The sequence below is a fragment of the Saimiri boliviensis genome, chromosome 6 (assembly GCF_048565385.1).
Source record: "Saimiri boliviensis isolate mSaiBol1 chromosome 6, mSaiBol1.pri, whole genome shotgun sequence".
Classification (NCBI taxonomy): Eukaryota; Metazoa; Chordata; class Mammalia; order Primates; family Cebidae; genus Saimiri; species Saimiri boliviensis.
Genome location: NC_133454.1, coordinates 121395770 through 121423754, shown reverse-complemented (window position 1 = coordinate 121423754; position 27985 = coordinate 121395770). Strand labels below are relative to the sequence as shown.

The 27985-nt window shown below is 46.3% G+C and overlaps 2 protein-coding genes across 2 annotated transcripts; both read right to left on the bottom strand.

Annotated features, from left to right (window-relative positions):
• Positions 1–5116: 5116 nt before the first annotated feature.
• On the bottom strand, positions 5117–9433 carry SCGB2A1 (secretoglobin family 2A member 1). Its single transcript, XM_003920224.4, has 3 exons — positions 9345–9433; positions 7567–7754; positions 5117–5336 (listed from the first exon to the last, which is right to left on the bottom strand). Exons 1-3 carry the CDS (start codon positions 9397–9399, stop codon positions 5292–5294), a joined length of 288 nt encoding a protein of 95 aa, XP_003920273.2. The 5' UTR covers positions 9400–9433; the 3' UTR covers positions 5117–5291.
• Positions 9434–24099: 14666 nt separating this feature from the next.
• SCGB1D1 (secretoglobin family 1D member 1) lies at positions 24100–27728 on the bottom strand. Its single transcript, XM_003920223.3, has 3 exons — positions 27605–27728; positions 25427–25614; positions 24100–24240 (listed from the first exon to the last, which is right to left on the bottom strand). Exons 1-3 carry the CDS (start codon positions 27657–27659, stop codon positions 24211–24213), a joined length of 273 nt encoding a protein of 90 aa, XP_003920272.1. The 5' UTR covers positions 27660–27728; the 3' UTR covers positions 24100–24210.
• Between the last annotated feature and the right edge of the window lie 257 nt (positions 27729–27985).

Below are 27985 nucleotides of genomic sequence, written 5' to 3'. Positions count from 1 at the left end.
GATCTCTTGACCTCGTGATCCACCCGCCTCAGCCTCCCAAAGTGCTGGGATTACAGGCTTCAGCCACCGCGCCCAGCCTATTCTTTTTTCCAGTAATAAAGTAACCCTTTCTGGGCCATTTGCTATACAGAATTACGTGTTAACTAAAATGTTTATCCTTAGTAACCTAAAAGCAAGAAATCCTGAACCGTCTGATATGGGCATTTACTGAAAAGAACAATTCCACAATTTTAGAAACATATTTTCCCTATCACAACCCTTTCTTAATTGGAAATGACCCATATATTAAATGAGCATCAATAATAACTTTACGATTTTAATTTACATAAAAAGTTTACTTTAAAATTTTATCTCATTTATTGTACTTAAATTTTACTTTTAAAAAGGGAGACGTGAGACATCAATCAACATAGGTAAAATAAACAACATTGATTTGGTCAGGAAAAGCGGGAGGGGAGCAGGCAGAGGGATTGGGGGCTTTCAGATCACAGGTATGAGACAAATGGTTGCATTCTTTAGAGTTTCTGATGATCCTTTCCGAAGGAAGCATTCACATATGCGTGTATCTCAGTGAGACTTTGAACAGAATAGGAGACAGGCTTGTCCCAAGCAGCTCCTAGCTTAAATTAACATTGACATTTAAAAATACCTAGCAAAGAATAGTGGATCATGAGGTCAGGAAATCGAGGCCAAAGTGAGTGGATCACAAGGTCAAGAGATCGAGACCATCCTGGCTAACATGGTGAAACCCCATCTCTACTAAAAATACAAAAAATTAGCTGAGTGTGGTGTTGGGCACCTGTAGTCCCAGCTACTCGGGAGGCTGAGGCAGGAGAATCGCTTGAACCTGGGAGGCAGAGGTTGCCTTGAGCCAAGATCATGCCACTGCACTCCAGCCTGGGTGACAGAGGGAGACTCTGTCTTGAAAAAAAAAAAAAAAAAAAAAAAAATCTAGGAAAGACAAACATAAAATTCAGACAAAAATGTATGCTGATAATTTTGAAGGCATTTCTATCTTTATTTTATCGATAATTTTAATGCCAGTTTATTTAGTAAAGCTATGCTTGGGTCACATGTACTTGAAAATTGCTTGTGTTAGGAATAATGAGTTCCTTCAAAAGGTTTAATTGTGTAATGTTCTTATCCTTTATCCAAAAGCCCAACCTCCTTGTGCTTTCTTGTTTCTAGCCTGCAAACCACCCTCCTGCTCTGGTTGTGCCCTGGCATACACAAACATGTCCAGACATGTCCCGTACTGTAACAAACAAACCACTCCCACCCCCTTCTTCCCTTACAAATTGTGTGCTTATCAACCCAAATGCCCACCAATGATAGACTGGACAGGGGAAATGTGGTACATATACACCATGGAATATTATGCAGCCATCAAAAACAATGAGTTCGTGTCCTTTGTAGGGACATGGATGAACCTGGAAACCATCATTCTTAGCAAACTGACACAAGAACAGAAAATCAAACACCGCATGTTCTCACTCATAGGTGGGTGTTGAACAATGAGAACACATGGACATGGGGAGGGGAGCACTACACACTGGGGTCGGTTGGGGGGAAATGGGGGAGGGACGGGGGGATGGGGAGGTGGGGAGAGATAGCATGGGAGAAATGACAGATGTAGCTGAGGGGAAGGAAGGCAGCAAATCACACTGCCATGTGTGTACCTATGCAACAATCTTGCATGTTCTTCACATGTACCCCAAAACCTAATAAAAAAAATTGTGTGCTTATCATATTCAGAAAAGTTTAAGTCTTAGGCAAGCAGGATCAGCTTAGATTGTACAGTTCAACCTTAACCAATAGGGGAAGGACACAGGGACAGGAACTGCATTAGAGATAAAAACCGCTTCTCTCCTTTGTTTGGCATGCTCTTGCAATCGTGACTGATGTGGGCAGCACCCTTCTACAGAAGTTAATAGCCTTGTTGAGAAAATTTTTTGCCTGAGTGCTAGTTCTTCTTTGTGGCACCAAGCATTTGTTTCCAACACTTAGACTTATTTACTTAACTTGTGACGTCCTTTTACTTATAAGCCAGTTTGGTAGATAAAACATATAACAATAAGTGTACATACAAATAAACACATCTGGACATGGATACACACACACACATAAAGATTCAATGGCTTGGAACCTTAGCCATCAGATAGCAATACAAGCTTGCTGGTTTTACTTTGCCCCAGTGATAATCCAAGGAAGGCTGTGAACCAAAATCTGAGATAAAGCAGCTCCATGACAGTTTGATTTTTAAAGACTAAATGTCCCCAGACTCCAGGGAGCACTGGGGCCAAACAGTACCGAAGGAGGAAGTCACACATTAACCAGGCCCCATGCTTAGAACAGCAGCACAAAAGCCTGGTTACATCAATGCCATTTCACTTTCCCATTAGACAGTAAACTAGATTTGAAACAATTTTGGGGCCAAGCAGCATTGCAATCATGAGAAAAAAATTCTAAGGAGGGTTTATTACTAGACCTTGGAGCCTCTATGGAGAGCATTCTCTTTGGAGAGTTTAAGATCTGGAGGTTCCCCTGGAGAATCCTTCTGTGGGGTCCAATCTTAGAGTTCCAGACATCTCTGGCCTTAGGTGGGCACCAATGCCACTTTGAATGTGTTCCCTCCAGAGCCTACTATGAACTTTCCCTCACCTGGGTGTAAGCTCCAACTTTTAGCCTCTTTATAGTTTGATAAGGCCATGCTTTTCCATGCTTCCTGTTCCATGGACTACCTTGAAGTCTTGTGTCATCCACTGAGCCAGGACACTGGAGGGGATGGTGCTAAGTTCCCCAGAGGTCTTCAGGAAATGCTGAGTGTGGGGATCTTATGCCCCAAGGCCCCAAGTCAGAATTTCCCACCACTTTTGTGCTTGCTTAAGACCTCTTCTCAGGAATGTTCATTTCATCAGAACTTTCAGAAGCTCTTTGTTCTGTCTCCTCCCCTGTGTAGGGTCCCCTTTCAACTGCATGAATCTGACATGCTTGGGTATAGGCTCCCAGGGGAACGAAGTATTTCTGGTTGTGGGATGCTCCCCACATGACATAGGCACCCTGGAGTGACCCCTAACTTTGGAGCCTGTTCCTTTTCTACAATGTGTTTGGCCTCCTCACCAAATGGTCCAGGGCCTTCACTGAACGGATTTGCATATTCTGGGCACCCATGTGTTCATTTTGCAGTTTTTAGCTCTGAATCTCTTTTCCATTTTCCTCCCTTTCAGGATCATAAGGCAAAGACCATGGGCTGTGGCTTGGGAAAGGTGTTGTGGGCAGGGGCTCATTATGAGTTTTGTAGGCCACAGGTATTTTATCGCCTTTATAGGCCACTTTTTCATAATGTTAGAAACAAGAGCTCAGGGTCGCAAGGAAAACGAGCACTCAAACAAAAGATTTCTCAGCAAGGCGAATTTATTTCTGCAGAAGGGTGCCACTGGCACTCCTTATTATGGAAAGAGCACACCGGACAAGAGAAGGAAGGGGTTTTTATCCCTAATGCAGTCAGTTCCTGCTTCTGTGTTCTGTCCCCATTGGCTGGAGTCAGATGGTACAATATAAGCTGATCCAATTGGCTACTGTTTAAAATTGAGTATGGCTAATTAAACGGAAAGGGAGAGGCTGTCCATTATGGTACAAGGCATTTCCAGGCATGTCAGGGCCCAGCAAAGGTGGGAAAGGTAGTTTCAGTGGGAAGAACAGTTACAGAGTATGTAGCCAAGGGTGATTAAGGTAGGCAGGAGAAGTTGTTTACTAAGCAGGTAACTAGGAGTGGGGTTGTACAAGAAGGTTGACCTTAAGAACAAAGGACAAGGAAGTTAATCAAGCCGAACCTTTGAAGAGTTACTTACTGTATCTAACAATAAGATACTAAACATACTTTACAACCATGTTGGTAAGATGAAGTATAGAATCCAGGCTAGATTCATTGGTATATGTTCATTAATATTATAATCACTTCAGGAAATTATTTTTTAAATTATAACATTTTCAGACACCCCTCTATATATTGCAGACCTGGATGGAAGAGTCAGCCCTGGTGAAGCTGAGTGGTCCAGAGACATAGACAGGGTCTTCCTGGGTGAGGGGATGGCCCCCAAAAGAAGAGGGACAGGCTGAGGTGAGAGCAGAAGAGGTGGCAATAACCTAACCCTGGTGATAAGAGTGCTGGGGACAGGACATGATGGAGACCCCAGTTTCCATTTAAACATCCCCTGCTGTGCTGGGTCCCTGCACAGCACACTAACTCCCCTCCACCCTCACTGCCTTCACAGCTCACTGTGGGGCAGGGAAGAATGAACTGCCTGGCAGAGACTGGACCAGGGGACATTGTATGATTTAAAGTGTTGCTATGCTAGAAAACTCAGTAATCAGGGCAAGTCATATTTTCATGCAAAGATTCACCTTGCTTTGCAGGCTGGCTCTGGTCTGGGCCCTGCATGCGTGAGAGAGGCCCAAAGACAGCCCAGAGGAGCCTGGCATAACCAGAAGGGCTCAGCATGGATAGGACCGGGGTAAAATCAGGGCCTCTGAGCACAGCCCAAGAGCGTGAGGTCCCCAGAGAAAGTGGCTTAGGGAGGTAGTGGGATGTAGAGAGTGGAAAACTTCAGAGAGAGAAGACCAACTCTTGGGCTAGAGATGATGAGAAATAAAGTGTTTCCCAGAAGCCTTGGACGCTCTCCTTTGAGTTTTGTCTCTGTCTGCCATTTACAGCCTGACTGTGCACCCTGGAAGCCTGGAAGCCTGGAAAACCTCTCTCTCTCTCTCTCTCTCTCTCTCTCTCTCTCTCTCTCTCTCTCTTTTTGAGATGGAGTCTTGCTCTGTGGCCAGGCCAGAGTGCACTGTGCAATCTTGGCTCACTATAACCTCCACCTCCTGGGTTCAAGCGATTCTCCTGCCTCAGCCTCCCAAGTAGCTGGAACTACAGGTGCATGCCACCATGCCCGGCTAACTTTTTGTATTTTAGTAGTGATGGGGTTTCACCATGTTGGCCCAGATGGTCTCAATCTCCTGATCTCGTGATCCGCCCACCTTGGCCTCCCAAAGTGCTGGGATTACAGGTGTGAGCCACCACGCCCAGCCAAGCCTCTCTTTTTATAGAAGAACAAGGAGGAACTTTAATGATTTGCAGTTAGTTTATTGAAATGAAAATGAATTTGAGGTTTCAACAATTGTCTAGCAGTTTCCACACAAAAAGACATAACAAGAAGGAAAAGTTGTGGTTTCTAGCAATCACCAGATGAGTTCTGGCCGTAGTCCGTAGTCCTCTGAGCCAAACGTCTTGTGCAAAGTTAATTACTCTTAATGTTACACCAAATGCTGTCGTACATTGTATGCTAGAAAACAAAAACAGACAGATCACTCAGGTTTGCAAGTTAGTCAAATATTAAAACTTGTCCTCTTGTGTCCACGAACAGCTAACTCCCAGAAAAATTTACAGGGGAAGCAAAACCGGCATCCCCTCTCCATTCATTCTGTCATCGAGGAGACACCTCATAACGCCAAATAGGGGTCAGGGTTTTAAGACCTCTTCCCTACCAGGGATCCATGTAATACTTTTTTCTTCAAAAATTCTATTCCTTGAAATAACTTATCCAATAAATACACTGCAGATACGATTTGTTGAAGACCTGATCATTTGGACTCTTTCTGATACCACTTTTACAACACAGAATTGTTAAAAATCTCAGCTTAAATACAAGAATGGGATGGTTTTGAGTTGCTGCACAGGCATCAAAGGTAGAAATGTTGTAACAGTCCAAGACGCTTCACCATTACCTTGGAGGCCTATGAAATACTGGAGCTGGGCTGGGTGTGACGGCTCACGCCTATAATCCAGGCACTTTGGGAAGCTAAGGTAAGCAGATTGCTTGACCCCAGGAGTTTAAACCAGCCTGGGCAACGCTCAGGAGTCTGAGGCAGGAGGATCACTGGAGCCCGGGAGATGGAGCCTGCAGTGAGCCGTGATGGCACCACTGCACTCTAGCCTGGGCAAAAGAGCAAGACCCTTCCCAAACAAAACAAAACCAAACAAAAACAAGAAAGGTTGGAATTTTACAGTATTTTTTTTTTTTTTTTTTTAGATGCAGTCTCACTCTGTTGCCCAGGCTGGAGTGCAGTAGCACTATCTCGGTTCACTGCACCCTCTGCCTCCTGGATTCAAGCAATTCTCCTGCCTCAGCCTCCTGAGTAGCTGGAATTACAGGTGTGTGCCACTACACCTGGCTAATTTTTGTATTTTTAGTAGAGACAGAGTTTCACCGTTTTGGTCAGGCTGTACTCAAACTCCTGACCTCAAGTGATCCACCCACCTTGGCCTCCCAAAGTGCTGGGATTACAGACCTGAGCAACCATGCCCTACTAATTGGAGTTTTTAAAGAAAAAAATAATTCAACCATCCCAAATTGCAGTGAATATTTGCTATTTTCCTTGAGCATTTGATATATCTCTAGATTTTCTATTATGAAATGTTTTAAATAAAATTTTGAGATATTAAAAAATTCTTTGAAAAACTCGTAACATACTCCCAGCACTTTGGGAGGCTGAAGCAGGCAATACCTGAGTTTCAGGAGTTCGAGACCAGCCTGGCCAACATGGTGAAACCCTGTCTCTACTAAAAATACAAAAAATTAGCTGGGCATGGTGGCTTACATCTGTAATCCCAGCTACTCAGGAGGCTGAGGCAGGAGGATCGCTTGAACCCAGGAGGCAGAGGTTGCAGTGAGCCAAGATCATGCCATTGCACTCCAGCCTGGGCAATGGAGTGAAACTTCGTCTCAAAAAAAAATTTTTTTCTTTATTTTTGAAACTGTAGAATTTACACAAATTGTATTTTCTGAGCTAGATAAAAATATTAAGAACGTCTTGAATATTTGTTTTTGTGAAAGGGAATTTCTTAGCAGGTTGTTCCTACAAGTGAGTGACTCTTTGAGAATCAGATATTTTCTCTTGATAAAAATGTGCAGGTGTCTATCTGGGCACCATGGCTCACACCTGTAATCCCAGAACTTTGGGAGGCCAAGGGAGGCAGATCACTTGAGATCAAGAGTTCAAGACCAGCCTGGCCAACATGGCAAAACCTAGTCTCTAGTAAAAATACAAAAATTAGTCGGGCATGGTGGCGCACACCTGTAATCCCAACTACTAGGGAAGCAGAGGCAGGAGAATCACTTGAACCTGGGAGGGGGAGGTTGCAGTGAGCCGAGATCGCACCACTGCACTCCAGCGTGGGTGACAGAGCGAGACTCTGTCTCAAAAAAAAAAAAAAAAAGTGCAGGTGCCTGTCCCTCTGTGTCTGTGTGTGTCTATGTCTGTGTGAGGATGGACTGGTGGGGTCAGAGGTAGATCGGCAATCTCTAAAACTTCCTTTTCTCCCTTTTGCTTTTTCCCTGTATCGCTCCCTAAGGATTCTCAGTGTGAAGTGGCAAAGCAGCCTGGAAACAAAGTTTAATGAACTGATACAGGAAGTTTGTTTACCAGTTGCTTGGCATTCTTGGTGCCGAATTTAGAGTCTGCTGCTTCTGATCAGTGATTTTCAAAAGGTACATAAGAAGAAACTAAAATTACCATCATGAGTCCAAAGTTTTTGAGAGTTCTATGTGACTGGCTGAGGAAACACTCCTTGAATTTCCCCATAGCCTCTGCAGCGGCATCACTGTCTATGAAGTCTTGAAGAAGTTCTTTGTACTGAGGTATAGATATGTCAGAACTGATGGTCTTTTCAACCACATCCTCCAGGAGTTTGCAGCCAGAATCTGAAAAAGCAAAGACACGAGAACATGGGCCATTACCAGAGGGGTGAACCCATTTTACAGATGAATTGGGAAAGCTGGTTATCTTCGTACCTTCCAGGACAGACCGAAGTTCAGAAAGATGTTGCTGCAGAATGCAAAGTTCTCAACTCTGGGAGCATAAACTCAGGGTCTGCAAATTCTCGCCAACCTCCCAAACCCAAAGAAGCCCAAGCCCGTGTAGCCTTGGTGAAGAGAACCCTCAAGGTATGAGGTGCTCTGACTGGGAGGACATGGCAGACACTGCTTGGGCTTTCTTGGTTCAAAGACATACAATGCTTCCGTGCTATCATGCCCAGCATCAGGGAGGGTTTCCAAGGATTTCAGATGAATGGGTCTAGGGCATTGTCCATTAGTTCTGTTGACTCTACTGCAATAAAAGGGAACGTCCAGGCATGGTGGCTCATGCCTGTAATCCCAGAACTTAGGGAGGCCAAGGCAGGTGAATTGCTTGAGCTCAGGAGTTCAAGACCAGCCTGGACAACATAGGAAGACCTCATTTCTACAAAAAATTTAAAACTTAGCCAGACATGATGGTGTGCACCTGTAGTCCCAGCTATCTGGGAGGCTGAGACAGGAGCATTACTTGAGACTGGGAGGAAGAAGTTGCAGTGAGCTGAGATTGCACCACTACACTCCATTCCCAGCCTGGGTGATAGAGCAAGACCCTGTCACACACACACACACACACACACACACACACACACACACACACACACGAATGTGAAATAGAACTTGTTCATAAAGGCATCTAAGGTGCCCCCCCCAACCCCACTGTAAGGAAGGAGAAATTGCTGAGGACTTGGGTTCATGTGAGCTGGTTGTGCTCTGGACTTTGTGATTTTCTAGTTAGTTGACTATGAGCTTGTCACCCTTCTACCCGTCTGCACCTACTCTGGGCACCAATAAGGTAGGGTTGGAATCCGCCTTTATGAATTGCACAAGGCAGGCTACCTATGGAACCTATCAGTGCTGATTTCAGCGGCCAGGGCTTTTTCCTCCCACCGGATCTTGTGAGTTCTCCTCCCCGGTCTGCCTTGAGCCTGAAGGAATTGGGAGGGAAAGGACATCCCGGAAGGTCTCAGATAAACTCTGAGAGCGCAGAGTGAACCCCACAGGGTGAGAGACACTGGGCCACACTCTGCAGCCTGGGCCTTCTGTCCTGGGAGGTTTTGTATTTCTTTCCACATTGAAGGCCACCCGTGATTATATTGTGGTTTCTAGGTGTAGATGCCATCTCGCCCTTGCCCCACTGAAATCGTTAATTTCAATATCTAATCCTGAGAATCATCCTGGTTTCTATGGTCGCCGTGACCATGGCGAGACCCTGAGTGCCATGGCATGCCGCGTGCAGCTCCAATGCAGGGGACAGTCCATGTGGTCACTGCCTGCTTGATTGTCAGGAGCTCATGGAGATCGTAAGGCCTGTCACACCAAGACCCTTCACACTGGGGCTGATCTGTTCTGGGGATTAGGGACTGGGAGTTTTTCTACAGGGGGCCCGGTGACAAGTCCCAGCCCAGAGGCAGCCAGCCCTCTCTGCCCAGAACTCACCCGCATAGCAGTGCAGCGGAAGGGCCACCAGCATGAGGACCGTCAGCAGCTTCATGGTGAGACAGCTGCTGCAGGCGTTCAGTCGTGTGTGGCAGGGATCAAGGAAGCCACCGTGGAGGTGAGCACCCAGCCCTCCTCTATTTATCCCCCAGGGAGGCACCTTAGTCCCTCCCAGGAATGAGGCAATGTCTCAACCTGGCATGGGACCAGGACACGACAGCCTGACCAAGGGGAACCCAGCCAGCCTGTGCTCTGTTTGTAGAAACCAAGAAGGCAGTAATATTTGGACCCCTGACAATTTGGGGACTGCAGTAATCACACGTGGCTTTCAGTAGAATGAATGTGGCAGTGTTTTCCAAAATATAAAGCAAAACCCAAGGGTGTGATCTGGTGTTCGCAACACTGTTGTTATTCTTGTACTTTTCTTCTAGTCCTTCCCTTCTTCTTCCTCCTCCTCCTATTATTTTTCTTCTACTCCTCTTTGTCTCTTCCTCTTCTCCTTATTCTTCAAGGTACAGACAGTTTCATAACTTGTCTATATGCCGGTCCTGGAATCATCAAATATTTGGGCTACATGCAATACCTGAATCTTCCTCTGGGAGGCAGACCTTCCTAATCCATAAACATTTCTTTTTCAGAAAAGTATTTGGTGGGGGTTTTTTTTTGAGACGGAGTCTTGCTGTGTCACCTAGGCTGGAGTGCAGTGGTGCCATCTCAGCACACTGAAGCCTCTGCCTCCCAGGTTCCAGTGATTCTCCTGCCTTAGCTCCACGGGTAGCTGGGATTACAGGCATGCACCAGGACACCCAACTAATTTTTGTATTTTTGGCAGAGACGGGATTTCACCATGTTAGCCAGGTGGGTCTTGAACTCCTGACCTCAGGTGAGGTGATACGCCTACCTCAGCCTCCTAAAGTGCTGGGATTACAGGTGTGAGCCACCGTGCCTGGCTCAAAAAAGTGCTTTAAGTTTTGGGGAAAACATTAATATCTAACCTCTACTGAAAGCTTTTTGTTGTTGTTAAGAATTACGACCCTAAGTTAATTCAACTTTTTTTTTTTTTTTTGAGACAAAATTTTGCTCTTGTTGCCCAGGCTGGAGTGCAATGGGGTGATCTCAGCTCACCACAACCTCTACCTCCCGGGTTCAAGTGATGCTCCTGCCTCACCCTCCTGAGTAGCTGGGATCACAGGCATGCACCACCACACCTGGCTAATTTTTTGTATTTTTAGTAGAGACGGGGCTTCTCCATGTTGTTCAGGCTGCTCTTGAACCCCCGACCTCAGGCAATCTGCCCTCCGTGGCCTCCCAAAGTGTGGGGATTACAGGCTCGAGCCACCCCACCCGGCAAATTAATTCAACTTTACACATTTACTTTACAATATATTTGTAACTTGATTTGTGCTTCGTTCTTTTTTAGCCTCTATGGTTTTCCTTCCACTGACTGCGAGGGTGCTGTGAATGAGTGGAGTGACTGACTGCTTGGGCAGGCAGTGCTGGGCAGTGGGGGGCAATGGGGTTTGGGTGACGATGGGATTTAGGTGATGATATCTGGGCAGCTGCGGGTGTGGATGCTGGAGGCCACATGTAGTCATGCTGTGTCTTTGGGAGAGTTACAGTGCTGGTCCCTCTGGGCTTCCTTTCTTTTTTGTGTGAAATGGGTATAAGTGATGCTGAATTTTTGTAATGATGACAGACATTCTGTAAATGTTTCATCACACGGCCAAGCATGAGATAATTCTGAGTAAACGGCAGTTGCGTCCACGCGTGGATCTTTCATTGTACACATCACTGTTGTGCTTTTCCTGTGAGCTGGGCCCTGTGCGAGATTCGGCTGTAGAGACAGGTTAGACCAGGTGCTTGCTCCTGTGGACCTTATTTTCTAATGAAAGACACAAAGAACAAGGCTAAAGAGACATCAGAGGTATGAAAAAGTGGTCGTTGCTGCAAAAAACAGCAAAATATTCCCAACAGCTGAACACTGTCATAGATGGCCTGTCGCAGCGGCCTGTAAGCCCCCTAAGGTAGCCTGTAGGAGCAGGTGCTGTTTCAGCTGAGACTTGGAGGAGTGGATGGTGATGTCCAGGGATGCATCTGGGGAAGAGCATTCCAGGGAGAGGGAACTGTAAGTACAGAAGCTTGAGGACAGATGGCATGTGGCAAGCAAGATAAGGAAGGGAAGGAATGGGGCCACAGAGAATCAGAAGGATGGGACAGCCTCACATGATTTTTAAAAACCCACCCCTATTTAATTAGGAGCACTGTGAAGGTCATAGGAACAAGAAAAACAAAGTTGGCTCAGGTAAAAAAAAAAAAAAAGAAAGAAAGAAAGAAATCGATGAAGCAGCCAGAGGGATGAATCCATTGTTAATTCCCCGTGAATGCATTATTTGCTCTCTGGATTACCTGTGACATCTTTCCTTCCACCATTTAGCGGGAGCCTCAGTTGCCAAAAACAAACCACTTCTGGGGAGGACAGGGAGGAGAAGTGTTGTCTACTTACCACTGTACACAGCTGATCTGGTTGCTGGTCTTGTTTCCCAAGAGGAGTGAAGGACCTTGATCAAGAAATGTAAGACTGTCTCCTTGGCCAGTAGGTACTGGGGCTCTGCCTGGTACCCCAGTCCTTACGGCCCTGCCCTGTCAGCCACCTGCTGACCTGCTGGTCCAGAGGCCTCTCCAAAGGTATTTTTTATGCATGTAAATAATACCCCATATCAGGGACAGTTGCCCACACTAAAGAGGTTGAATTTTCTTTAACCTGCACGTTTGATCAGGACATTTCAAGGTGATTATTCTCTGGCGAATCAGATAACAATAAATCGGCCCAAAATAGACACATTGGCAAAGCAGCCTTCCCAGGGGAGAGGGACAGCCCCAGAGCTCGGCATACCCGTGTTGCCGGTGCAATTTTTTTCTCTTCACACAGGGGACTTTGCCTCAGGTCCCTCAGTGAAGCTCAGAAGCCTGAGAAGTCTAGTGTCCTTGGATGTTTCACATTGGCGTGACTAATACTGATTGAGCTAGTGTGACAAGCACGCTGAGAAGAGGGATCATTCCCGGGTTCTCTCCAGGGTGACCTCACTGGTGTCTCTGTGGTGAGAAAGAGTTAGGTGGGACCTGCCCTCAGTCTCCCAGAAGAATCGGATGTGGACACATTAATGTATTTTGGCATTTGAAAGGCCTTGCCATACATAATATTAAGGACAAATTTTTTTGAGAGTCATATTTATCAGCAATGTGTACATTTGCACAAAAAGCATAGGAGAAAACCTTTTGTTGTTGTTATTGTTGTTGTTTTTGAGATGGAGTTTTACTCTTGTCACCCAGGCTGGAGTGCAATGGCACAATCTTGGCTCACTGTAACCTCCACCTCCGGGGTTCAAGCTATTCTCCTGTCTCAGCCTCCCAAGTAGCTGGGATTACAGGTGTGCACCACCTAATTTTTGTATTTTTAATAGAGATGGAGTTTCACCATGCTGGTCAGGCTAGTCTCAAACTCCTGACCTCAGGTGATTTGCCTGCCTCAGCCTCCCAAAGTGCAGGGATTATAGGTGTGAGCCATCACGCCCAGCCGGAAAAAAACCCTTTTTGAGAATTAGATACTCATGAGGTGTTTTATAAAATTGTAAGTTGCAGCTAACAATCTGCGCACTGACTTTGGGGCAGCATACCCTACATGTCTCTTTTTAACCTTATCCTCTACATCCAGCTCTGCGGGTCACCTACCTGGTTGGTGAGAAACCCACTTCAGACATATCTTTCAAGGTGAACCTCCTCCTCTTTGAGACTTTACAAAGTGTAGATGTGGAGTGGGGAGCTGCTTACCCAGGACAGAACTTCAGGAAAGGCCTCTGGTCTTAAAGCCATCTTGTTTTGCAGCGAGATGCCTGTTGTTCAAGTCACCGAGGTCTCGTGTAGACCCGCTGGCTCCCTCACCTTGACCCAAGCCTCATCCTAGGATTCCACGTCTGAGATGCTCAGTGTTCATCCGCCCCAGCACCCCACTATTCCAGCTCAGTGTCCCAAAATGTTTCAGAAGCTTGCAAAGCTTGACCTTCCCCTGCGTGGAGGTGAATACATCTAGTGACACGGGGTTGGGATTGAGTGGAGAGAACGGTGTGAATCCTCTAAAGAGACCACAAACGGCCGGGCGAGGTGGCTCACACCTGTAATCCCAGCACTTTGGGAGGCTGAGGCAGGTGGATCACAAGGTCAGGAGTTCAAGACCAGCCTGGCCAACATGGTGAAAACCCATTTAAAAAATAAAATAAAAGAGACCACAAACATCAGAAACACTTCCTGGCCTCTCCTTTCCAAAATGGGGCTGAGGAAAGGAGAGGCTGTAGCTTCTATGGGGAGGAGGAAGAACCCCCTTCCCAGTACACACACCTAAGAAGATGGACATGATAGTGGTGTATTTTTTGTATTCACTTAATTGTCTGAAGAAACCTGTGACCCTTTGTACCTCTGAGAGGCCTGAGGAGACACACACAGGAGACTATAAGCCCGGATGGGAAAGGAGAGATACAGAGAGAGAGATGGCTGAAGGGATCTGGGAGGCCAGAGGAGGGAGAGGGTGCTTTCCCTTAGGCTGTGGGTAGGGAGCAGGTAGGTTAAAAGTGGATAAAGTCAGAAGATGGAAGACGTGACCCCCAGAGGACTCAGATGATTGAAAGGTCAGGAAAGGATAAAATCCCTTATTCCATGAGGCAATCCCATCCCAGCTGGACATTCGCAAGACTCCCCGGAAGGACCCGGGAAGGGAGGACCCGGGAAGCCGCCGCACCTTGGGCGCCGCTGTGCCGCACCGCTGGGTCCCGTCTCTGCAGATTCTGCAGCCCTTTCTCGTAAAGGTTGGACAGCAGATGGGTAGTGAGTGAGGGCTTGGAGCCTGACCGCAGCTTGTGTTCACATCCCAGCTCCTCCGTTTGCTGACTGCAACAATGGTCAGGAGACTTACTGCTCTGTGTTCCCTTTAAAATGGGAACAGCCATAGAACTGCTGCGAGTCACAAGTGAGGTAAAAGTGGAAAGTCCTGAGAACAGCGCTTGGCACAGAGCAGATGCTATCCAAACATCAACTGGGAGCCATGGTTTTTGAATGATAAAAAATGTATGTATGATAAACTCCAAGCCACTAGGATGGTTAGACACCATTGAATCCTAGACTTCCACACGACATTCTCTAAAATATTCAATTAACTATATTCAGAAACAAGCTAAAACTTTGAAGTTTGAAAACAAACTTCGGTTATGTATTTTGATCCATGTATATTTGATTTTTTCTGTGTTCCTCTTTCCTCAGAGTTTCTTTTTTTTTTTTTTTTAAGATGGGATTTCACCATGATGGCCAGGCTGGTCTTGAACTCCTGACCTCAGGTGATCCACCCTCCTCGGCCTCCCAAAGTGCTAGGATCTTCAGAGTTTCTGTTTGTTTGTTTGTTGGTTGGTTGGTTGGTTTTTCTGTTGTTTGTTTTGGATTTTTTTTGAGACAGGGTCTTGCTCTGTCACCCAGGCTGGAGTTCAGTGATATGATCTTGGCTCACTGCAACCTCTGCCTCCTGGGTTCAAGTAATGAACCTGCCTCAGCCTCCTGAGTAGCTGGGGTTACAGGCACACACCACCACACCAGGCTAATTTTTGTATTTTTGGTAGAGTCAGAGTTTTGCCATGTTGCTCAGGCTGGTCTCAAACTCCTGGGCTCAAGTGATCCTCCCACCTCGGCCTCCCAAACTGCCGGGATTACAGGCATGAGCCACCATGCCTGGCTTCAGAGCTTTATGGAAAGAATTTACAAATAACTTCTCACTCAAGCATATTCTATTTAGTATTACCATATTAATCTTCCCAGAAACCAGTTCCAATTTAACATGTTTAGATACATTTTTAAACTTTTTACCCAGCCTTACTAAGGCATCATTGACAAATAAAAATTGTATATATTTACAGTTAATATGTTTTGATGTATATATACATTCTGAAATGATTAATTCAAGCATACATCACCTCACATACTTGTTTGTGTGTGTGTGTGTTAAGAACACTTAGGATCTAATTGCTTAGCAACTTTCAGGAAATGTTCAATAAAATATGACTGAAAAACAACTCTCCGCCAGCTCCTAAATGACAGGGACTGTTGTAGGCCTCTGAATCTCACAGTCATGATCCTATGAACAGGGTGATCACACTATTGATTGTAAATGGGGGACACTTTGGATAATGAAAGGGAACCCTAAATGGGTGGGGTGCCAGAACAACAATGCAAACCAGGACCGTCCTGAGCAAACCGGATGTGTGGTCACCACCCTGTGAAGCGGGCAGATCGTTTCACCCCCGCTACAGGAGACAGGACACAGAGATTCCCTAGAACTTCTCGGGACATGGCAGAAAGTGGCAGAAGCAGGACATGAAGCCAGGCATTCTGGCTCCACAGGCTGCTCTCAACACTATTTCTGTCCTCGGCTGGACCCTGAGAAACCTGCACATCATGGCTCAGGTGGGTCCCGGTGGCCTTGACTCCCACTGCTGCCCTATGGGAACTCCAGGTGGATTTCCGCACAAGCCCCACAGTTTTCCACTTGAGAAATTATTGAAATAATTTACATTTGTTTTGCAGTTTTACTTTACAGTAATTTAGCAATTTTACTTTGCTCCCTGTGGACTCCACTGCCCTTGCCTCGGTCACTCTGGATTGGACCACTTCGTTCATTCTGGAAGCCACATCAAAGCAGCTCAGGCCTTGTGTTCTTTGCTGGCTCCCCGGACTCCCTGGATCTCCCCTTTCCCAGGGACCTGTGGCTGGCAGCTCTGTTCTGACATTCCCAGGACCCTGGTGCTGACCCACCCTCTCTGTTCATGCTCCTGGAGAACGCGGCCTCTGCAAGTCCTGCCTCCATATGACAATGTCATACAATAAGTGCTTAATCAATAGTTTTGTAATTTATTTTCTGGGTCAAAATTTGGTGCTTTGCAAGAGTCCACTGATGATGCCTCTCAGTACCAGGTCTATTTACATTTTAATCTTCAGTAATGGCAGGACAACACTAACAACACATCTGGGTGATAGCCTGGCCACTAACACTAATGTCGCACTTTCCTGGATGAGGGCTTTGGGGTCAGGGTGGGAGGAGACAGGAAAGGGGAGGAGGTAGTTGGAGACTGTGCTAACTCAGCGGTACCTCGGTGCTCAGCGTTCCTTTTTTTTTTTGAGACAGAATCTCACTCTCACCCATGCTGGAGTTCAGTGGCTTGATCTCAGCTCACTGCAGCCTCCGCCTCTGGGTTCAAATTTTCATGCTTCAACCGAGTAGCTGGGATTACAGGCGCACACCACCACTCCTGGCTAATTTTTGAATTTTTAGTAGAGGGGGTTTCGCCATGTTGTCCAGGCTGGTCTCAAACTCCTGACCTCAGGTGATCCGCCCCCCTTGGCATTCCAAAATGCTGGGATTACAGGCATGAGCCATCACACCTGGCCCAATGTTCCTTTTCTCCAAAAGTGACCATGACCATGATATGATCTGAGCTGGGTTCACCTAATGAGTTGGGAGATGAGCAGATTAGGAAGCAGAGCTGAGGACAGGTGTCAGCCCCTGGCTAATTCTCCTTGGCTCCTTAACCAAAACTCTGAACTTTGTTTAACTTGACATTTCCCTATAATGTGTGGTCAAAAGCTTAATCCTGTACCCATGTAACCACTGATTAGGTTCATTAGATAGTTACACTAACATCTTCTCCATTCAGTTGGTGATTTTTTTTTCCAGTGCCCCATTCTTTTTGCTGTAACTGTAGTGATCCCGAAGTTGTCATACTTACCTTAGGGCCACTGCAAGAGTTACATAGAAGAATCAACATAAAGTTTTCCACTGTAGAGCCGTGATTGTCAACTAGCGCACATCTGCTCCCATCTCCTCCCTACTCCCAAAAACATAAGTCTGGATGTTTTTGGTTGTCACAGCTGGATGGTGGTGGGGATACTATCAGCACCCAGGGGGCAGAGGCCAGGGGTTCTACAATGCAAAGGGCAGATCCCACAAAAAAGTGTTACTTACCGTTGATGTCAATGCCGCCACGTGCTAGAGAAATACCTGCACACATTTGCTCGTGTGATGAATGACCAGCAGCACTCAAGAGCCTCTTACTCAGCAAGCATAGTTCAATAGCCTGGCAAGGTACCAGCAGAAGTGTGGACATCTTTGTCCTCCAGGGGGCTGGATCAGCCTCCCATCCATGCCTTTGCCCCGGCTGCTCCAAGCACCTGGAGGCCCTGCTTCCCCTGCCTGTCATTCTCATCTTGCAGGTGTTTCATGGTCCAACTCAGCCATCACCTACCTCTTCCACAAGGCTTCCTTTGCGTATCCTTGGATTTCTACAGACTTTTAATTTGCATAATAAGATCTCGTCTCAGAAAGATACATTGTATCTTTCTTCAGTTCTATATCTTGTCTTCCCATTCAACTTGCTAACTAATTGCTTGAGGAAATTGATTAATCTTTTCAACAAAATGTGTCACCCTCCCCCACTGGGTGTGGTGTCTGCATTGAAGAAGGATTTCCACATTTCAAATAATATTTTTTTGCTGTTCTCTTGATTCATCCACTAACTCCTATTTTCATCGCTGTTTACTGAGTCCCATGTCTTTCTCTTTCTTGTTCTACTTCTTTTTGCTGGGCTCTGTCCTCCAGTACCTTTCTGAGAAAAAGTTTATTGGTGACAAAAATGTTGGAGGATCTTTGTTTTATCTTTATGTTTAAATGAGGAGGCCGATTACAGATTCATATTTGTATAGAATGAGAGGTTGACAATCCTCTGATATTTTTAGTATCTCTCCCTCATCCACCAGTTCTTGTGTTGGTTCCATTATCATTCCCCGTCACTGTATGTGTCTCACTGTTTCTTTCTGGAAAAAAAAATCTTTTCTTAAAGACAATGTTCCAAAATATTAGCAAAATATTTTGAGGTATAGGAAACAGATGTCTGTGAATTTTTCAGTACCATGTTTTTTTTTCTGGGAAATTTTTTTGTATTATTTCTTTGGTGACTTTTTTTTTTCCTGAGATAGTCTTGCTCTGTCACCCTGACTAGCATGCAGTGGCATGATCTCTGCCTTTTGGGCTCAAGTGATCCTCCCACTTCAGCTTCCCCAGTAGCTGGGACTACAGACACACGCCACCATACCCAGGTAATTTTTGTATATTTTTTGTAGAGATGGGCTTTCACTATGTTGCTCAGGCTGGTCTTAAACTCCTGGGCTCAAGTGATCTGCCTGCTTCAGCCTTCCACAGTGCTGGGAGTACAATCATGAGCCACCCCACTTGACCTCTTTGGTGACTTTCTTCCCACCATAATCTCCATCATTCTGGAATTCTTTCAGTTAGACATAATGGATTCATCCTCCAGCCTTCTTTCCTTTTCTCTCATATTTTTTATTTATCTTTTCTACTACATACATACTGCTTTTTGTTACACTATTTTAATTTTTCCTTTCAATTCTTTTATTAATTATTCCAGCTATCATGTTTTAATTTCTCTAAAGTTCATTGTTGTTATCTGAATACTTGTTAAACCATAAAAGGAAGGAGAGACCTTAGTAATCTGCACTTTATGAAGCACTCGTGAAACTGACCCCAGACACAAAACATGTGTCAGACCCAGAGAAACTGAATGAATCAAAAAATACTGTGCCAATTATGAACTTTTATTTCCTTTTCTCTTCTCTTTTCTTAGTCCCTAATCTATTAGAAACCAGTTAGTTGAGAGAGAAAACGTGGAAGAATAAGGATAGAAAGAAAAACATGTTTTTTAAATTTTTTTGGCAGGGCGTGGTGACTCACGTCTGCAATCCCAGCACTCTAATAGGCCAAGACAGGCAGATCATCTGAGGTCAGGAGTTCAAAACCAGTCTGATCAACATAGTGAAACCCCATCTCTACTAAAAATACAAAATTAGCTGGATGTGGTGGTGCATGCCAGTAATCCCAGCTACTCGGGAAGCTGAGGCAGTAGAATCGCTTGAACCCAGGAGGTGGAGGCTGCAGTGAGCCAAGATCATGCCATTGCACTCCAGCCTGGGAAACAAGAGTGAAATTCTAAAAAAAAGAAAGAAAAAGGGAGAGAGAAAGAAAGAATGAAAGAACAAATGAACAAAAAGAAAAACAAAGAAAGAAGGACATGTATTTTTAAACAATGTGAAGCTTAAATTATTATACAAACTTGAATATTCTGATTTCTGAATTGAAATATTGAGGTATTTCATTTAAAAATGGAGATTCATTGAAGGTTCACTTTAAAGAAGCTTATCACAAAAAGAGCTTTGTATTCAGAATATTGCGCTTGTCGTAAAGTGTCAGATGGATCCTAGGGAGAAGATGTTTGAGGAAAAGAGCCTAGGTAGAGATCAATAATGTTTGTGCAGGAGGCAAATTATGAGGCTCCACTTAGCTCAGAGGTCATGGGAGAGGCTTTAAGGGATAAAGTCAACAGACCCTGCATGAGTGAATTCTGTCCTTGGTAAGCCTCAATCTCAGATTTTGGAATGAGAGTTTCTTAAAAATTAGCAATATCTTCAACAAGGAAGACATCCGGCCGACGAATCAATGAAAGCATGGAACCTAGAGACATGCTGACTTTGGAATGCTGACAGGTCCAGGGGGTGAGACACAGGCCTAGCTCCTTTCTGCAGTTATCTTCCTTCTGCCCTCAGACCACAGCAGCCCTTGAAGTAATGTTTTATTTCAACCTTTTTTTTTAAGATGGAGTCTTGCTCTGTCACCCAGGCTGGAGTGCAGTGGCTTGATCTTGGCTCACTGCAACCTCTGCCTCCTGGGTCCAGGCGATTCTCCTGTGTCAAAGGGACTACAGGTGTGCACCACCATGCCTGGCTTTTTTCTTTTTTTTTTTTTTTAATTAGAAACGGGGTTTTACCATGTTGGCAAGGATGATCTCGATCTCCTGACCTTGTGATCTGCCCACCTCAGCCTCCCAAAGTGCTGGGATTACAGGCTTGAGCCACCATGCCCTATCCATTTCAACCATTTTTAAGTGTATAATTCAGCAGCGTTAAGGGCATTTATGATGTCTTTGCAATATTCATTTCCAGATACTCTTTTAACAGCAGCTCAGGAAGGAAAACTTTACCTTATGTGACCCTCATGTGATTAACTGTATAATGGAGAAAAGAGTGAGCACCTTGAAATCCCCAGGCTTTAGAGGCTATGGAAGCAGCTAAGGGAAAAGCCTCAAGGTAACAGCTGGGTGATGTCGGGACTCTTGTGAGTATCATGGGGGACTCCTGCACCAGCTACTGCCTACCCAGGTCACTGGATGCCTGCAGCTACAGGAGCGGGAGGTCCAAGGCCAGGGACTGCATGGACTCTATTTGCACACAGACATGTGAGCCCCCGATGGAGCCTGCCCATTGATTGATTTGACAGCTTCCAGTAAATTCTAAAACTGAGCCAGGGTTGAGGTGCACTGGGTAGAGCATTTCTCATTCTCAGGTTCACTAGTAGGAGCAATCTCAGACCTTTCTGGGTACTAGAGAGGACTAAGTCAGACAGAACTTGGAAGTCAGCAAAACGCATATTAGGGTGCTCAACAAACAGAAACCTGTTAATTGTAAGCATTCTAGTAAAGATTGCTAAGATTTGTCGAATGCTTTCTAGTATTTATGTCATCTGCTCTTATCACAATGCTACAATATGTATCCTGTATCATAGGAGGGAAAAGCAATGATAAAGCAGGGATATCTATGCATGTGAGTGCACGTGTGTGTAAAGATTTGACATAATGTGTGAGTATCCAAGAAAGCTTCGCAGAGGAGAAGTGGATTCTAAAGATGGGGTTGTCAGATGTCATAGGCAGAAAAGGCTATAGAGGGAAAGGGAAACACATATACCCTGGGGCAAGGGTGTGACCCACCTGAGGCCTGAGAAATGAGGTATAAACAACTATGGCTGAGCATGGAGCACCTGGGAGAAGAGTAGAGGAAGGGACCGGGGCTGGCTGGAGCAGGGTCTTGGAAGTCCTTGCAACACAAGGGTGTGGACTTGCTCCCCTGGCAGTGGTTCCTTCCAGGCGTCTTAAGTGCTGGAAGACTCCACAAATCCTTGTTTCCAGCACACATAGTGTATAGTAGGCTGAACTGGTCATGAACTTCACCCATTAGTTTCTGCTTCTAAGTGTACATATTTCCTGATGTGATTTAAAATATGAATTTCCCTTAAGAGGAATGCTTACTCAGTAATAACTGTTATCTACTATTTTCTCCATCATATAAAAATAACCACTGTTTTATGAAGGTAGGTTTTCAGTATTTTGTTCCCTTACTTGAAACTCTTGAGAACAAGTGGCTTCTGGTCATATAGAGCTGTTGAAGAGGATAGGATGATGTTTCCATTTTAAGGGGCTCACTTTGGTGTGAATGAAGGGGATGTATTACAGGAAGTGTTCACAGAGGTTGCAAGACAATTCAGGGACTTCGTCTGAGCTGGGAAGGACGTGGACCAGGCTGTGATGTGACTGTGTGATGTGGCTGTGTGATGTGACCATGTGATGTGGCCGTGTGATGTGACAGTGTGATGTGACTGTGTGATAGATGTGACCATGTGATGTGACCGTGATGTGACTGTGATGTGACTGTGATGTGACCGTGCGATGTGACTGTGTGATGTGACTGTGTGATATGACTGTGATGTGACTGTGATGTGTCTGTGCAATGTGACTGTGATGTGACTGTGATGTGACTATGCGATGTGACTGTGATGTGACCGTGCAATGTGACCATGTGATGTGACTGTGTGATGTGACTGTGTGATATAACTGTGATGTGACTGTGATGTGTCTGTGCAATGTGACTGTGGTGTGACTGTGATGTGACTGTGCGATGTGACTGTGTGACGTGACTGTGCAATATGACTGTGTGATGTGACCGTGATGTGACTGGGTGATGTGACCGTGTGATGTGACTGTGTGATGTGACTGTGATGTGACCGTGTGATGTGACTTTGTGATGTGACTCTGATGTGACTGTGTGATGTGACTGTGTGATGTGACCATATGATGTGACTGTGTGACGTGACTGTGTGATGTGACTGTGTGATGTGACCATGTGGTGTGACCGTGATGTGACTTTGTGATGTGACTCTGACTCTGATGTGACCGTGTGATGTGACCATGTGATGTGACTGTGTGATGTGACTGTGATGTGCCTGTGTGATGTGACCGAGATGTGACCGTGTGATGTCTGTGTGACGTGACCGTGTGATGTGACCATGTGATGTGAACCATGATGTGACTTTGTGATGTGACTCTGACTCTGATGTGACCATGTGATATGACTGTGTGATATGACTGTGTGATGTGACTGTGACGTGACCGTGTGATGTGACTGTGTGATATGACTGTGTGATGTGACTCTGTAATGCGACTGTGTGATATGACTGTGTGATGTGACTCTGTGATGGGACTCACATAGGTGATGCTGTGACAGTGGAGGGAGTAGCATGTAGTGCACTCTTGGGGGACAGGAAGGAGGGGAGCTGTGGTTGGCTAATTCATGCCCCATTCCCCCAAAGATATCCACTTCCTAATTCCTGGAATCTGAATGTTCATTACACAACCCCCAAAAAAGCACTTTGCGGATGTGATTAAGTTAAGGATCATGAGATGGGGAGATTGTTTTGAATATTCTGGTAGTGCCAAAACCCAAACCCTATGGTTTGTAATTAAAAGTCAGAGGGGGTTTAACCTGGAAGAAAAAGGAGACAGGAATGTATCATGGAGGCAGAAGGTGGAGTGATGTGTCCACACGATCAGGGTGGTCAGCAGCTCAGAAGCCGGAAGCAGCCCTTGGTGAGCTCCCCGAGAGCCACCAGTGCAAGTGGAGCACTCCTGCTTCCGACCTCCTGAAGTGATACTAACGTTGGGCTTCTGACCCCCAGACGTGCGAGGGAATCAATTGTTTTAAGCCACCAAGTTTGTGGAGGTTTATTGCAGCAGCCACAAGACACCAAGCAGGGAACCTGTGGCATCTCCTTGAGTCCTGGTCAAGGGACTTGCTGGGTGAGTGCATTAGCCTGGATAGGCTTGTGGGAGAGCAGGCTGGGGGCGGACCCTGGGCTCAATTTTACATCCTGCTTCTGAAATGACTGTGGAGTGCGCGCTTGGAGCTGTCCAGTCGTTAGGGGGTGCTGATCTCTGGAGCTCTTGGGAGAGAGAGCTTGAGGGAGGAGGGAAGCATTCGCCCCAGGTACTGGTGAGTTATGCAGACACCGAGGAGAGCTCTGAGTGTGGGGAGTAAACAAACGTGAACTCCAGGGTGGAACCTGGAGATGGCCTCAAATTATGGTAAATGGAAAAGAAAGTATTTGGGGCATAACAGAGGAGAGAAACCACAGGGCAGAGGGGCCACCAAGCAGACTGACTGTGGGTCTGAGGGGCCTGCTAAGAGAAAATTCTGGGCCTGGACAGGTAGGCTGGGGGATCCCTCCCTACAAGACCAGCAGGAACACTGTAATTCCTGTGTCCTCGTTACCATGGTTTTCATTCACGGCTGCAGGATGGGAAATCCGTAAGGAATGCAAGATGATTCCTACCAAATATCTCCCTCTGAGATGCCTGGACTCAAGCCCCATTGGTAACAGGACGCTGGTTCTCTGGAGTTGATTGTCAGCCACACCCAAAGGCCACTACCCTATGGAAACCACCCTCGACTCAAGGCCTGAGGCTGCAGGATCATAAGACCAGTGGAGATGTTCTGGGCAAGTGATTTATTAGAGCAAGACGTTGAAACCTTTACATTCTGCAGTGAAGATTAGGATATCATTGAAAGATGGTAGAAACCAGCATGAAAAAGTTTTTACATCTCAGCGATCACATTTCTCTGCTATTTTCCCCTGAAATTGAAAAGGAAAGAAAGAAAGGTGAGGTTGGTCTTGCAGCTCCTGAAGACAACAGGTTAACATCCAAGTGGCCGATGGAATTCTGCTCCTGAAAACAACTGGAAGGGCAGAGGCAGGAACCTAGTGTGTGTGGGAAACTGGGGCCTAGACCTGGTGGCCTCACAGCACCCATGCCGATGAGGGAGCAGCCTTTCCTCACCAGGCCAATAGCCCTGGGGGGACCCAAGAGTGAAGCCCAGGGTCCTCATGTTGGGGACAGGAGGTGTGGACAAAGCAGCCAGAGGTTATTGTCTGGGCTGTCCTGGGACTGTGGAGTTTTCTGTTGCCTGCAATGAGGGAACCAGGGCTGAGAGGCTGGTCAGGCCTGGGAGGGCCCCTGGAAAGTTTGGCTTCCAGGAGCCTCCAGCCTCCCCATGTGAGAATTCTGCCTCAGGGTCTGGGCATTTCTCAGCCCTGAACCTGCAACTTCCGTAAGCATTTGCAGCCAAACTTCAGGACAGCAACCCAGAGGCAGCCAGGTTGAGAGACCCCTGGAAAGCCTCTGATTTCTTGAGAAAGATGGAGTGAGAACATCCTGCTTCCATGGCACGGCAGGAGGTAGAGTCGGGAGGGTCCTAGCCCACTGGCCATGGTCAGGAGAGCCTCGTGAGAGAGAAGGGGAGCATGGAGTCTGAGGAGCTGGGAGGGGCTTCTTGCTGGCTCCGCAGAAGCTGCAGAGAAGACTGGCCTGGCAGTGTGGCACCTGCAGGAGGCATGGCTCTAGGTCCCTCCCTGCCTTCCTCTCCCTATTCAAGGCTCCCATGCTCCACAGGACACTCCGCAGTGACTGTGAGGGCAGCATGGCCTCCAGAAAGCCTCTAGGTGGAAGGCAGCTGTGCTTGGCCTTTCACCATCCCTGCCTGGGCCCTGGCTCACTCCCCATGTCCTCAGCACAGTCTTAGGACACGGCATCCAGTCAGGTGATCTGAGGAGGAGGAACATGCAGGGTGCTGTGTGCAGCTGAGTTGAATTCTGAAGGTGAAAGGATAGCACCCACCCTGTGGCCCCATGTGACCTTCTCAAGTGGTGACCAGCAAGGCAGGTGCCCCACCACCTGTGTCCCCACAGAGCAGCAAGCTGACCTCACTTCACCCTGTGCAGCTGACCAGAAGCCTTGACACATAGACGAGAAAGAAATTACCAATGTCTTTGTAATTAGCACTCTGTTCTCATAGGCCATCAGATCCACGCATTTCTTCACTTCCATCTTTGCTGTAACAGCTTCCAGAGGTGCCTTAAATTTGGCAAGTTGGATCTTGAACACAGGTTTTCCAGCTAATAAGAAGCCTGCGATTTCAGAACCAAGAGCTTGGCAGACCACTGCATTTGCTGGAGCCAAAGAATAAAAATGTTATTTACTTAAGGAAATCAGTGTTTCTCCATGCCTCCCAGATGAAAATCCCGGGGTTTTAGACTTCTATTCAGTAATGACGGCAGTGACAATGTCAGACCCAGGAGCTTGTGACTTCCTTGAGGTCACTCAGCAAAGGGCAGAGCTAGAACTGGAAAACCAACTTCCTGATCATTCATTCAGTCTTTGTTTTTTTTAAGCACGCCCATTATTTTGCAAAGCTTCTCTGGTTGGATGGCAGACATTCTCTTTTCTGGATTTGAAAATAGTTTTCTCTGCCAAGTAAGTGGCACTTTGTTAGTCTCAGACATTGGTGAAGAGGAGGTTTTGGGTAATCAAATTTTGAAGTGAATGGTAGAGTCAGAATCTTATCGGAAATTAGAGAAATGAGAGTAGATTTGGAGACGAAGAAGTCAAAATTATTAGAATGTTGAAGGTGATGTTTTGAGAATAAGTTGGAGGATTTAGGCTTATGTGATTTAATACAGACAGAGCTAAAATGCAAACAAATTAAAACGAAATAAAATAATGTTAATCAATTTAACACACATTAGAAGCTTATGCAGAAAATTGTACTTGGCCCATATTCTACAGCAACATCTAGAATACTTGGAGAGGATGGTAGGAGGGAACTGGGGCTCATTCCTGCTCCCACTGGGAGTTTTGGAAAGACATGGAGTAATCACTTTGCTTGGTCTGGATTCTCCATTTCCCCAGTTCTTTTGCAAATACCATTTATCCAGGAAGTGCCTCACCAGGCTCAGCACAACCCCTGACTACACAACTTCAAACTGTGGGGAGAATTTGGAGAGGGGAGGATCAGGGGTGTCACGGGGAAACAGGGAGAGGTTCAGAAAGGAAGAGGAAAGAGGAAACTCAGAGTCTGGATCGGTCCTGGCAGGGGAAATAAAAGCACCCAAAAGAACTATGGAAAAAATAGCCAGAATTAATTTTAGAAAATAAAAGTTTTAATGCTAACCATTGTAGTAATTCTACCACCATTACTCATAGAACCCCTAGAAAATATATTGAGTGCTGCTTATTCTAAGAGTTCATTTGCAGGCTTTTTTTTTTTTTTTCGAGACAGAGTTTTGCTCTTGTTACCCAGGCTGGAGTACAATGGCACAATCTCAGCTCACTGCAACCTCCACCTCCCAGGTTCAAGCAATTCTCCTACCTCAGCCTCCCCAGTAGCTGAGATTACAGGCATGCACCACCACGCCCAGCTAATTTCTTGTATTTTTAGTGGAGACCATGTTGATCAGGCTGGTCTCGAAGTCCCAGTCTCAGGTGATCTGCCTGCCTCGGCCTCCCAAGCGCTGGGATTACAGGCGTGAGCCACCGTGCCCCACCCATTTGCAGGCTTCTTATTGAGAGAATCAGAGATCACTATCTCTTCTTAGACTGGGAGCTCTCCAAGGATCCTTCCAGATGTAGCATTTTATGAGGATGAATTTACAATTTAAGAAGCTGTGAGCTCAACTGGCACCTAAAGGTCAGGGGACGAGAATGACACTACAGTGATCGGCTTCACCTCCACAGCTAGACTCTTGACAATAATCCCACTCCACTCCCACTGCCACTCCTGGCAGAAGCTCTAAGTACCAGTGATAGGAGGAGGCTCAGGGAGGGTGAGCATCCTGCCCAAGGTAAACGCTGAGAAGTGGCGGAGCCCAGAGTCACCCCAGACCTTGCATTACATCATCTGACACAGATCCCATCCAGAAGTAAAGCTCAGGCAGAATTCCTAACATTTTACCTGTATTGATTTTCTGCAAAACTTCCTAGGTGCTGGGGAGTTGATGAAATGAGCCCTGAGCTTTATGAGGGGCTCCTTCAACAAGCACAGGATAAGGTTTGGAATTTTGGTTTGTTCCAGACACCAAACTTAACTCAAAGAGGTGACCTTGTGCTCAGAGAAGAGGGCATCCCAGGGGCTGGTGCTGGACTCATGACTGATGTACTCACCCCGGTAGCAGCAAAGGGCCAGCATGACCAGCAGGAGACACACCGACAGCCTCATGGCGGCTTATTCTGCTGTGAGCTCAGCTTTCACAAATGATGAATAATTTAGACTCAACCCCAGGCGCCTGTGGAGCCGTAGATCCTGGCGCTATTTGTACCTAGGGAGCCTGGCTTGTCCTGCCCACATGGGCATCTGGCAGGTAATGAGGCCTGGCTCCCAGCCTGCCCTTCCTAGCCAGGGCTGCTGCCATCCATCAGTTCATGCCCCATGCCTCCCTGCATCCCGAGTGGGGCGGAGCACAGAAGGGCAGCCCTGTGGGAACTCTGTTCTGTGTCCCAGGTGAGTATCCAGGCACCTCTGGCAATGTTCCCTGGAACTCCAGT

What these genes read in the sequence shown, in the direction of transcription:
- SCGB2A1 (XM_003920224.4), bottom strand. Translation starts at nt 9,399, where the DNA reads ATGAAGCTGCTGACGGTCCTCATGCTGGTGGCCCTTCCGCTGCACTGC. An exon ending in TCCGCTGCACTGCTATGCGG is followed by an intron (nt 7,755 to 9,344) that starts GTGAGTTCTGGG and finishes TTGCTTTTTCAG; the next exon opens with ATTCTGGCTGCAAACTCCTG. An exon ending in AAAACTTTGGACTCATGATG is followed by an intron (nt 5,337 to 7,566) that starts GTAATTTTAGTT and finishes TTTGTTTTCTAG; the next exon opens with CATACAATGTACGACAGCAT.
- SCGB1D1 (XM_003920223.3), bottom strand. Translation starts at nt 27,659, where the DNA reads ATGAGGCTGTCGGTGTGTCTCCTGCTGGTCATGCTGGCCCTTTGCTGC. An exon ending in GGCCCTTTGCTGCTACCGGG is followed by an intron (nt 25,615 to 27,604) that starts GTGAGTACATCA and finishes CTTTGGCTCCAG; the next exon opens with CAAATGCAGTGGTCTGCCAA. An exon ending in TGCTAATTACAAAGACATTG is followed by an intron (nt 24,241 to 25,426) that starts GTAATTTCTTTC and finishes TTTCAATTTCAG; the next exon opens with GGGAAAATAGCAGAGAAATG.